This window comes from Bufo gargarizans, chromosome 9, assembly GCF_014858855.1.
Source record: "Bufo gargarizans isolate SCDJY-AF-19 chromosome 9, ASM1485885v1, whole genome shotgun sequence".
NCBI classification, from domain to species: domain Eukaryota; kingdom Metazoa; phylum Chordata; class Amphibia; order Anura; family Bufonidae; genus Bufo; species Bufo gargarizans.
In genome coordinates, this window is record NC_058088.1 from 37,893,345 (window position 1) to 37,905,790 (window position 12,446).

The 12,446-nt window shown below is 41.2% G+C and overlaps 1 protein-coding gene across 2 annotated transcripts in view; it reads left to right on the forward strand.

Moving 5' to 3' along the window:
• DOCK11 (dedicator of cytokinesis 11) overlaps positions 1-12,446 on the forward strand; it is a 266,917-nt gene that overhangs the window by 158,138 nt on the left and 96,333 nt on the right. For both annotated transcript variants that reach the window (XM_044269084.1, XM_044269085.1), the window contains one exon: positions 10,839-10,978. In XM_044269084.1, coding sequence (XP_044125019.1) covers positions 10,839-10,978 — 140 coding nt within the window. The remainder of the gene's footprint in view (positions 1-10,838; positions 10,979-12,446) is intronic.

The window sequence follows — 12,446 nt, forward strand, 5'->3', positions numbered from 1 at the left end:
GCTAACATCAGGGGGGCTGCCTGGGTGAAAATATGGGTATGACCGGGTTCAGATTTGAACCCAGACAACCCATTTAAGGTGCTTTGGCAGGTTGACATATTCTTTTCGCACAGGTGCATATGGTTTATGGTTCCTTGGTTCTCATCGGTGGTAGCACTGGCACTTAGTAACATATTGAAGTCACCAGGGATTTTTCAGAAGTTTAATAGTGATGGCATGTCCTGAGGGTAAGCCATCAATATCAGATTGTGGGGGTCCTACTCCCAGTACCCCCAACAATCACCTTTTTGAAGAGGCTGATCCGCTGTTTCATGACACACATCCATCAGTCACATTGCCAAGGCGCAGGTCAGTCCCATTCAAATTGCAATACCAAGCATAGCCTTCATACAATGAACAGCACTGTGTCTGGTATGCTACTAAGAGATCACGGCATCCACCAGAGCGCCACGGCCTCTTCAAACAGCTGATCGTTGGTGGTGTCAGGTGTTGGAAACCCAACAGTCAGATATAGATGACTTGTCCTACAGATAGGTCATCAATATTTTCCCCACGTAAAACCTCTTAAAGAGCTACTGCAAAGAGTCCAACATAGTCGGGACTGATTTTATGCAAGGGTCACAAGTAAGTCTGCACCTGTTGTTATGTAAGACAAGCTGGCACAGTCGTGTCAGTCTCACAATCTTATTGCAACTTGTAGCCACAGTTTGTCGACATGAAACCCTTGGCTAAACAGGAGCATCAGTAAGATGCCCATAAGTGTCTGAAAGATCCTGCACTTATTAGTCCCTAAATCAGTCCACGGCTTCCCACCAGTAGCATTTCTAGTAATGTCTAATAATGACTATGTTACAGTCATCCATTTGTCCAGGTCAGCTAGATGGCAAATGTCCTGTGCAACACCCAAACTCCTATAGTTATATATAAAGTATACCTTCTATAAATGGGGAATCAGCTCTCCCATATGTTTTTAGAGTGCAATAAAATCAGATTGTGATACAAAGGAGAAAGTAAGCATTCCCTAATAGTGTGACCCCTGTCCTCCTGAACTTATTATGATACTGCGTGCTTCTGTAAAATTCTTTGAGTGCCTGCAAGTCAGTACTTGACTAAATGGGAATATTTTACACTTTTCCTTTTTGGTCTCCTGGAATGTTAAAAATGTGTTGCTAAAGGAGTGGGTGCATGGCCAGCAGGACATGGAGCAGCTAAGCTTCTGTGCGCTGTGGCTTCATTAGCAGCACAAAATGGCTATTAGTCCTGGGTAGGGATGAGTGAACTTCAGTTTTTGAAGTTCGGGTTTACGCTGAATTGGGTTATGGATTCTGTTATTACGGACCATAACGCAATTCAAGGACTGAATGCATAACGGAATGCCTTTAGAGTCCTCTCCTGCATAACGGAAGTCGGACGGATCTGTTATGCTGGCTATAGACTTCTATTATGATGGAATGCCTCTAAAGGCATTCCGTTATGCATTCCATCCTTGAATTGCGCTATTGTCCGTGATAACGGAATCCATAACGCAATTCAGCGTAAACCCGAACTCAGACTTCAATAACTGAAGTTTGCTTATCCCTAGTCCTGAGTGTTCCTAGAATAGTGCCCTCTTATTCACCCTAAGTACCTTACTTTGTACGATGATAAGGAGCAGGTGTCACGGCAGACGAGCACTCAGACACACAGATAAACCAACAACCAGGCTCTAGGCGAGAAGCAGGGGAAGGGTCACCTCCTAGCTAATCCCTGACTTCTCTCCCTGCACTGCTCAGCCCACATTCAGACCTTGGTGGTAGGAATGATGTGTCCCCATGCCTGGGCTAAAACACCCTAAATTCCCTGAGATGGTGAAAAGGGGAAATAGGAGAAGCCTGCTCGCACAGAACCTGGATGGGAGAGATGACACAAACACAACCTAGACAGCAAACAACAAAAACTGAGACCACAGTTATCTTTTCTGAGCTGGAACAGACAACCTTCCTTCCTTGCTTCCAAGGCCAGACTGATTTCTATAACCTGCCCAGAGCACCGGAATTGAGAGCTATTTAAACTAATGACCCCACCCAGAGCACCTGATGGGAGGCGGATCCAGCACGACTCCAAAACAAAACATTAAACATGTGCTGCTATTCTGGCCGACCTCCGCACATAGTCAGAGCAGGGCATGACAGCAGGTTGAGGAAGAGCCTAATAAAGCTCACAAAATGTTTTCCAGCGATGTAGGCCACTCTTCAAGATGGCATTGGCAGGTCCGCACAGAGATCAGACCACTCACTCAGAGTTTCTTCAGCTTCCCAACAATCCGGAGAGGTGAGCAGCATGGCGCCTATTTATCCCTCTTCTTCTGTGCACTTTTTTGGGACTCGACAGTCATGGTTCCTCACCCTCAACATCCCTGCTTGTGACGCGCATTGTAGAAGAGAACTCATCATTAAACCCATATGACAATGTGCGTACGTCTTCTCTCCCACCATTTCCACAACTGACATGCATGGGAATTCCTAGTCTTACTCAGCTGACCAACTATTACTGAAGCCACTGTGAGATTGTTGCTGTCAAATCTGAAAACTTCCTTCTAAAAGGAATTTCAAGGTATTTTCAATTAAGAGATTACTTCACTGGGAAAGAAGACCTCTCATATTGAAGCCAAGATAGTAGGATTGACCGCCTTGAATAATGAGCTAGTGGATGTGGCAAACTCAGTGGAATAAGAAGTGGATAATGTTAAATTGAAGCTAGCTGATATTGAGGATTGCTCCAGGCACAATCATGTGTGATTCCATGGAATTCCTGAGTCAGTTAAGCCTGATGATTCCCAGTAAAGCTATCTTATCAAAAGATGTCTCGGAAGTGGTGGTGAATACACTGGAGGAAGCTAGACATTTTTTATTAGGAATGGAACCTCATCACCCCTGGAGAGACTGTCACCAGGGGTAGTAGGCATACCCCCTCTTCTATGCCGAAAGAGTGGACCACAGTGATCTATGCCAAGGAAAAACCTAAGTGATTCACTGACTGGACCTCTGATATATTTATATCCTGAATTAGACTAGTAATTTTAGCCACTCCAGGCTCATTGATTCCTTTCTTCCCTCGCCTGGAATAGCTGAGTTACTTAACTTGTCCTTCTTTACTGATCTTTTTTATAATCTTTACCTTAATCCCTTTTCTTTACTTATTTTTCTTTCCTTTTGTCCGCTTATTCTTACCATGTTTGTCATAATAGTGACTTGTCATAATTGCTGCTGATTCCTGGATTTATTTTTCTTAAAAGTGACCTTGACATAATGAAGATTCCAACTGTATCCTCTTTGAATGGCATCTCCTGAATCACAGTGATTTATGTAGAATGTCTCATAAATCTTTTCCTCATATCTTCTCTTTGCCAATCCATTATTATTAAAGACCCAGCTGCATTTCATGTGACGAACAAATTCATAGATACAGAAGGTCATTATGTGATACTGATTTACTCTATCAATAAAATTCCATACACTTTAGCGTTTGTCTATGCCCCTAATACCAAGCAATATTCCTTTCCTATAGCTCTCATCGATACAGTTAAAGTGGGCTTTTTAATAGCTGTGGGGGACTTTGAGAAGATCATATGGCCTTCTGTCGACGCTACTAAACCAACCATTATTCCAGAGCCAACACCTTTGGCAAATCTTCTTCTTCATATTCATGGGTTTTATGACATTTGGCGCCTACAGCATCTGAACGATCGGGATTACACATTTCATTCCCATTCTCACAAAATATACATCAGAATAGATTGCTTTTTAACTGAATCACCTCTTATTTCCTCACGTTGTCAGATCATGGGCCCATGTGTTTGCGTATTTAAGAACAACACTCTTCCCCTATAACGAAGATTTGACGGTTGAATAATTATTTTCCCCAGCATCCTAAGTATGCTTCTGGTACTCAACCCTTTCTGAATTCTTTTCTGTTAATGACACCAATGACACTACGCTTTGGTGGGCTCATAAAGCAACTCTTAGGGGTCATTTTATTAAGCAGTCCTCTCACGAAAAGAAGATTAGAGTGCAGCAGTGTTTTGCTTTGTGCTCCAAATTGTGTAATCTGTATCGTACTCCTAAACGAGAGCAGCAGAGATTTGTAAACTAACCCATCAGCTGCACGATCTTAACTCACATAAACACGACTTGGTTCTGTATGGTTTCAAATTGACTCATTATTGGCAGGGTAGTAGGCCAAGCACTTTAGTAGACAAACAACTTAAACTGAAAGCATTAAAATCCTATATTTCCTTGGCCTCTTATTAAGCTTCTTGCAGGAGCTTAATTTACCTTAACTCTCTGAAGCGAAATAAATCCCCATACCCGGACGGGTTAACCAACAAATATAATAAAGCACATAAACAGTCCCTTATACTGTATTTAACTTGATTGTTTAATGAAGTGGCTGCAAAGGGCTGTAAACATTTTCATAGTGGTCAGGAGGTGGTCAGGAAGGGTTTATGAAGGGCAGGCAAGTGGATGGCACACACAGATTTATTTGACGGGCTATCCTGCAAAAAATATTCTACAGTTTTTCAAACCAGCACCTGGATCTGAATACTTTTGTAATTGCATATAAAAAAAATTGTATAGCCACTGTATCTGTTGTGGGGGTCAGCTCATTCAATAGTGGTAGGCACAGCAGTCAGAGACAGTGACACAATGGCACAGTTCACACAGGGATTTGCCTGTTTTCTTTATTCTCATCCACAAGCAAAATATAAGGCCTTTACATTCAGGCAAAAATACTAAATAAATTCCTGCTCGGCTGAGCACTAACTAAACATAAAATTACCCTTTCAATACGGGCGGCCTACTACCAGCCACACAACACAATTCAAAATGAACTCACAGTGTCCTTTTTGTAGTTTGAGCAGACTTCAGCAGCAATGGAGAAAGCCGGTCAGTTCAACCAGTCCCCCACCCAGACATGCTCATTGTGCAAACCTTTATAGCCCAGAAATGAGCTGAGCTCCATCACCTGGCTGAGAGCTCTATATGAAACCTGTTCTGGACAGGGAGGGAATGAGGAGCTCCGCTACCAACCTGCATCCTCATTCCATTAAAATCCAGGCCCGACAACACTATTTACCAAAACGATGTTTTGCTAAGGCAGACCATATTTCCTGGATTTCTGACATCTCACCCAGCTTTCCTAGTTGAGATATCCTCCTGTAGCCTAGTACATGGTATATGAAAGAAACCTAGGCAAAATATAACGATTCTCTACTACTTTTCCAGTCACTGTCTCACACTGTATAGCACCACCTGCTCTTTGTTCTTTTTCCTATTTCTTTGTCCAGCTCATTGAGAAGGCCGCACATGCTCAGTTTCATCCTTCAACTGCCTCCTGAGCTGTGATAGGTAGAGCTGAGACACGCCCCCTGAACTGCAGCAGAAAAGACACTCCCCTGAGCTGTTGGGGAGATCTCTGGATACATGTGAGGTACAGGACTGGTCCTAGCTTTGTTAGAAAGGTATTGTCATGTACTATATGATGTCTAATTTCATTTACATTAATCATGGGATAACCCCTTTAACATAATAGCAGAAATAGGGTACCGTTGAACACCTCTCTGCTTCTAACTTTGGATGTGAAGAAGGAGTTCGACCAGAGCCACTGAGAGCTGTTTTATTACCAATTAGTTTTAACCAGAAATGTATTGCCTCTATTATGGCTGTATATACTACCCCCTCAGCTCAGTTCTACTCATTGGGAGCGTTATCTACCCCATTCAGTATTACAAACGACACGAGGCAAGGCCTCTTTACCTTCTAATCTTTGCCTTCATAATGGAGCCATTTGCCCAGTCCTTACGTTTATCCACTGGTATTTCGGGTGTTACTACTGGATGTACGGAATTGGTCTTTTTGCAAATGATGTGCTCTCCAACTTCCTCAGTGAATTACCTTAGCCATGTTGCCCTTTGGTCTTTTTAACCACTATTCAAAAGGATCTTCCCAGTTATACGAATTATCCAAGATATCAGCAATTTAGAATATCAGTGACCAAAATGGTGTTACTACCAAAGCGTTCATATCAATTTAGAAATTTACCAATTTCCCTGTCGATTTTATCTCGTATTCAACATTTATTGATGGACTTCGCATGAAAGCATCAGAGGGTGAGATTGGCTCAACATACATGTCTCCTCCCAATCTCTAATGGTGGGTTGGGTTGCCCTTGTGTAACATTTTATTGCCTAGCTGTCATACTGGACCAGTTGAAGTCATGGTGGGTTAATGATGTTACAAAGCACAGGATTTGCATGGAATATTTTATAACCAGTTACCAGTCGCCCTATGTTCCGTTTGACTTTTGGGTAATAAGTCATCATACTACTCTCCTACAGTGGAGGCAATGATACAGGCATGGAAACGTGTAGTGTTGAAATGGTATATCATCCCCTTTTGACTTTCGCACCTACCTCTGTAGGCCCTTGGAGGATGTGTGCCACACACAGACTTTACCACTTTGGAACATTGCAACGTTACTGTTTTGGGAGATCTAATTTAGAATTCCTCTTTATTTTCCTGTGATCAAATTACTTGTTTCTGAAATATTCCTCATAGGAATTTCTATAAATATTTGCAATTGCGACATTATATCACTTCCTTGTAAAGGATTGTGGTCCCTCTACTAAGTATGAATCGTTATTTTCCGATTCTAGGAAAATGAATAAAGGAATATCAATGGCTTATCTCATTATTTTACTGCATTCTGTTAACAAGCCCCATATTTTTCGCTTCCGATGAGAACTAGACATTGTCGCTCATTTACAGATGATCAGTGGACTGCAGCATTTGTACTTCCTCATAAAACCTCCCATTGTGCTACTCATTTAGACACCTCAAGAATACGTATATACCAGTGATATTGTGCACCTTACCTTCTCTGCAGCTTCCCCATACTGCATGTGTGGTGGACGTGCTGACTCATTAAACCATTTTGGGCTCAAATCTTTCATTTACTTAAAAGCATAGTGGGGGTGAAGTTCAGTTGGGGTCCGGAGGTAGCCCTTCTTACATTGACTCTGGAAACACTGTCTGGTGCAGATCTTACCATCCTGTCGCAGGTCTTAACGGTTACTAGAACTAAGACTTCTAGGAATTGGAAGTCCACCTCCTTTTCTTTGGTTATGGAAATGCTCCAAACTGTCGATTCTAAATGCGAGTATCTAATTGCGGGGGGATCACATAGCTTACGGGCATTTAAGTGGAAATTGAGTAATTGGCTCTCATTCGCAGGCCAGTCTTTTTGTAAAAGTGTAAATGTCCCCAGGGGTAATCTTGACGTCCACTTTTTTATACTATTTTGTGATGTATCACATTCACTGTTTTTATGTGGATATCTTAATAAAGCTTATTGCACTTCCAAAACTATAGGGAAACCCAAGAACAGCATCTGTTTTGTTTTTCTGGTCTATTGTTCTAGTTTTTGTTAACTAATTCTGGTTTCTACTTTACTGTAACCTAATTCTATGCTTTGTAAAGTTATAAAACATTAATAAAAAATAAGTGCAAAAAATGTGTTGCTAAACCCTACCTGTAAAAGCGACTTATGACTGATACTTTTCATTGCGTAAATTTTGATCATTTTCAATGCAGGAAATGCACATACTTTAAAGCATTCCTTTGTGAATGGTCAAACACAACCTCTCATGTTGCGTACTGTTTGTGTGGGCATATGACAAGTAGATCTTAATCTTTTTCTTGCAACTATCTATTTTCTTCATGAAAAGAGTTTTTATGAGAAGCCTCAACACGCGCTGTTTCCTTGAATAAACGCAAACCAACTGGTAATCCTACATTTTTTACTGAGCTAGTACTAAATGAATATACTAAAAAAATACAAAAATGCTGTAGGACTACAGTTTTGCAAATACATTTTGACTCCTTATTTTATGTGTCACATTTGTGATAAGCATGGTAAGACAATAAGTGTGGTATGCCAGGATATCTAAGGTCATGGGAACAAGGCACAGCCGTGATGCAGTTGGGACGGGGCCACCTTGTGGCTAAGTTCTGGGTGGATGCACAAGCCAAAGTAGCATCATGTGGCCATAAGGTAATAGTTGTTATATTATAAGGGTTCTGACCCCACATGGTCTATCAGTGTGTGTAATAAGAGTATAAGTATCAAAGATTAAAGGGTCTATCTGATTTAGAAAAGAAAAAAAATCAAATAGACCATTTTAAGTAGACAGAGCAGAAAGTGTTTACAAAGGGTCCTCCTCCATGCAATATGCATAGAGCCCCATTCATACCTTGTGCAATGCTTGATTTCTCCTGTGCTGGTGCAGCGGTCAAATGAGTTACTGATTTGCAGCAGGACAATTTGTGATCAGCTTACCTTTATGGGAACAGAACACTGTCCGAAATGGGCAACCACTTAAAGAGTAATTGCAATTTTTGTTCAATTTTTGAGATGTCATAGGGACATACAGTCCTGATCAAAAGTTTAAGACCACTTGAAAAATGGCAAAAAATCATATTTAGCATGGCTGGATCTTAACAAGGTTCCGAGTAGAGCTTCAACATGCAACAAGAAGAAATGGGAGTGAGACAAAACATTTTTGGAGCATTCAATTTAATGAAAACAACGAATAAACTGAAACAGGCTGTTTTTCAGCTGATCAAAAGTTTAGGACCACACCTCCAAAAATAAACTAACCCCCCCCCCCCCCCCCTAAACAAAAATCCAACTTCCAAACATGAACTCAGTAATGAGTAGCTCCGCTACGAAGGCCATCTACTGTCTGGAACTGTTGTCCATTTTTGTAAACTTCCCTTGCCATCCATCCCCAAAGGTTCTCAATTGGATTTAGATCAGGGGAACACGCAGGGTGGGCCAAAAGAGTGATGTTATTCTCCTGGAAGAAGTCCCTTGTCCTGCGGGCATTGTGTACTGTAGCGTTGTCCTGTTGAAAAACCCAGTCGTTACCACACAGACGAGGTCCATTAGTCATGAGGAATGCTTTCTGCAACATCTGGACATAGCCAGCTGCCGTTTGACGCCCCTGCACTTCCTGAAGCTCCATTGTTCCACGGAAGGAAAAAGCACCCCAGACCATTATGGCGGGATCTGCTTGTCATGCCAGTAACGTTGGAAACCATCAGGACCATCAAGGTTAAATTTTTTCTCATCAGAGAATAAAACTTTCTTCCACCTTTGAATGTCCCATGTTTGGTGCTCTCTCGCAAAGTCCAAACAAGCAGTTCTGTGGCGTTCAAGGAGACGATGTCTTCGAAGACGTTTTTTGTTTTTTAAGCCCTGTCAGTCTCAGATGTCGTCTGATGGTTATGGGGCTGCAGTCAGCACCAGTAAGGGCCTTAATTTGGGTCGAGGATCGTCCAGTGTCTTGACGGACAGCCAATTGGATCCTCCGGGTCTTCCACTTGACTTTTTTGTTCCATAACCCTCAGGATCATTTAAGAATTTAAGAAATTCCAAATGACTGTCTTACTGCGTCCCACCTCAGCAGCGATGGCGCGCTGTGAGAGACCCTGCTTATGCAGTTCAACAACCCGACCACTTCAAAAAGGGAGAGTTTTTTTGCCTTTGCCATCACAACGTGTGACTATCTGACAGAAAATGACAATGAATCCACATCTTTGCACAGATTTGGCCTTTTAAAGGCATGTGGTCCTAAACTTTTGATCAACTGAAAAACAGCCTGTTTCAGTTTATTAGTTGTATTCATTAAATTGACTGCTCAAAAAATGTTTTGTCTCACTTTCATTTCTTTTTGTTGCATATTGAAGCTCTACTTGGAACCTTGTTAAGATCCAGCCATGCTAAATATGATTTTTTACTTTTGATCAGGACTGTATCAGAAGTGTTAATCGGCGAGGGTCCCAGCTCTAAAACCCCCACTGATAACGAGAACGAGGGGTCAGAAGTGCTCAGCCGAGCGCAGCTTCTCTTCGCTGCTGAGTCTATTGAGTTCGCCTACAGTCTCGCACTAAGCAGCAAAGAGAAGCTGCGCTTAGCTGAGTCTGACCCCTGGTTCTAGCGTTCGGTGGGGGTCTCAGAGCTGGCACCTCTGCGAAACAACACTTCTGCTATGTCCCTATGACATATCAAAAATTGAAAAAAAAAGTGTGGTAACTCTTTAAAGGTCACACAGTGCTGTAGTTTTTTTTTGTAGATTTTATACAGTGCATTTTGAGACATATTTATTGACCTTGTCTTCAGGTAATGCTTCTTCACCGAAGAAAGGGTTGAACCAAGGCTGAAATCTATTGTATGAATGATTTAAACCATCTTTTTAACACTTTAAAGGGTTTTTCCAGGATTTTAATATTGACGGCCTATCCTCGGGGGCGACACCCCACTTCCTGCCAATGAATGAGCTGTTTCACAGTAGCCTCAGTGCCTGATCTACACAGCGCCATCCATTTTATAGTGGACAGAGCTTGTAACTGCAGTTTTGCTCCTGTTCATTCTGTGTCTGTCCCACACTGATTAGATATTGACAGCCTATACCGTCGATAGGCCATCAGTGGTAAAATCCTGGAATTCGTCTTTAAGCATCTGTTATTTTATTCTGTGCTTTTTCATATACCCTAGTTTGTTTTTACTGCTTTCCTCCATTGACCGTAGAATACATGTATTTTGCATTGTTTTGTGTGTATATTCTCTATGTGCTATCTAGTAGTAAATGTTTTACTGACCTTTGCCCTGAACGTGCTAGATATATTTTGTAATACTTGTTCAGCTGTTTACAGGACTTCTTAGGCACGTTTTCATAAGCTTGATATGACCCATCATTGGTCTGCGCTGCCTTATTAGGTAATAATTTGTCTTTTCAGAGTTCAGGATGCTTTGATATCTAAGCACTTTGTGGCAGGAGACAGAAAATCTCAGACAATGCCTGCTCTGCGGAGTAGAACTGGAGCCACGCGTCTGCAACACCTTAGCAGTTTAGAAAGTTCCTTCACACTTAATCATAGTAAGTACATCAGTTTTCTTAAAGATTGTAATAGTTACAATCTTCATTCCGATTGCCGGTGTAGAAATTTAAAAGGTCTCACACAACAAGCCTCGTCGTTCCTTTGTACCTGGAATCCTAGAGCCATAACTTTAAGAGTGCAAGGGTACAGGAGCCTCTGCGACATATCTGGAGACCAGTGCTATAAATTACATGTGATAATTTGGCAACCCAGTTACCGATTTTGCATTAAGGCCCAGAAGGTTCAAATTATGCTGCTACTGAAACTGAACCCTCCCTACAGTCCTAGGGAATGAGTCCACAGAAAAGGACCTAATGTTTAAAAGGTCACTAAATTTTCATATAACTTTGCATAAAGCAATAGTACAAGCTTGTAATATGTCTTATCAGTGAGAAATATCTACCCTTTTATGTTATCAGCTGGAAATATGTCACCAAAACATCTATCTGCCAGTTAAAAAGTTTTTTTCGAATCAGATTTTATTTTCTGATTACAGATTTTTTTATTCTTCTTCCTGAACATGATTATGGGGGCGGCCATCTTGCCTGAGCTGTTCTTAATAGCATTTAGAAAGCATTAAGAAAATTGCTTTACGCAGCCACATGGGCCATAGACACAATAGACAAGAGGGCACCTCACTGGCTTCTATGGGAGAGGTTTCTAGGCATGTTCTGTGACCTGTGCAGAGGTCATTGTACAAAGAAAGAATAGCCAAGCTCTGACAATCACCTATTGTGAATGGTGGATCCTGTCTTATCTATACACAGAGGTGATATCATTACAGGCGGGATTAGAATGACAGATAAGCAGATAACTGCAGTAAACTGATCTGTACAGACTAAGAAGTGGCGCAAATTTTTAGACTTAGTGGCCAGTGCAACAGGTATTGCATGTCCAAAAACTACTAAACTATGAACTATTATTAATAAAAAAAAAAAATTCTAGCTGTCGTACGTACCCCAAAAATTGTACAAATAAAAACTACAGATCGTTCCACAAAAAAACAAGTCCCCATACAAAACTGTGAACGTAAATTTCTAAAGTTATGGCTGTCACAACATGGCAAGGTTTTAAATTTTTTAAAAGTAATACATGAAAATAAAAACTATACAAATCTGATGTTGCCGTATTCGTATCGACCTACAGAATAAGGACGTCGTGTCATTTTTAGCGCACAGTGAATGCTGCAATATCAAAACCCAAAAACCTTGGCAGAATTTTTATTTATTTATTTTTTTCACTCCACAAAGATTTTTTTTCCCATTTTCCAATACAAAACATGGTAAATTTGTCCTGCAAAGAATTAGCCGTCATATGGCTCTAAACTATGGAAAAACTAAAGTTATGGCTCTTGGAATGTGGGCAGGAAAAAATGAAAATGGGCTTCGCCTTGAAGTGGTTAAGGAAGTGGTGAGGGGGTAGTCTTTTGGTGCTGAGCCCTCCCGGAAATAAATAAATAAATATATA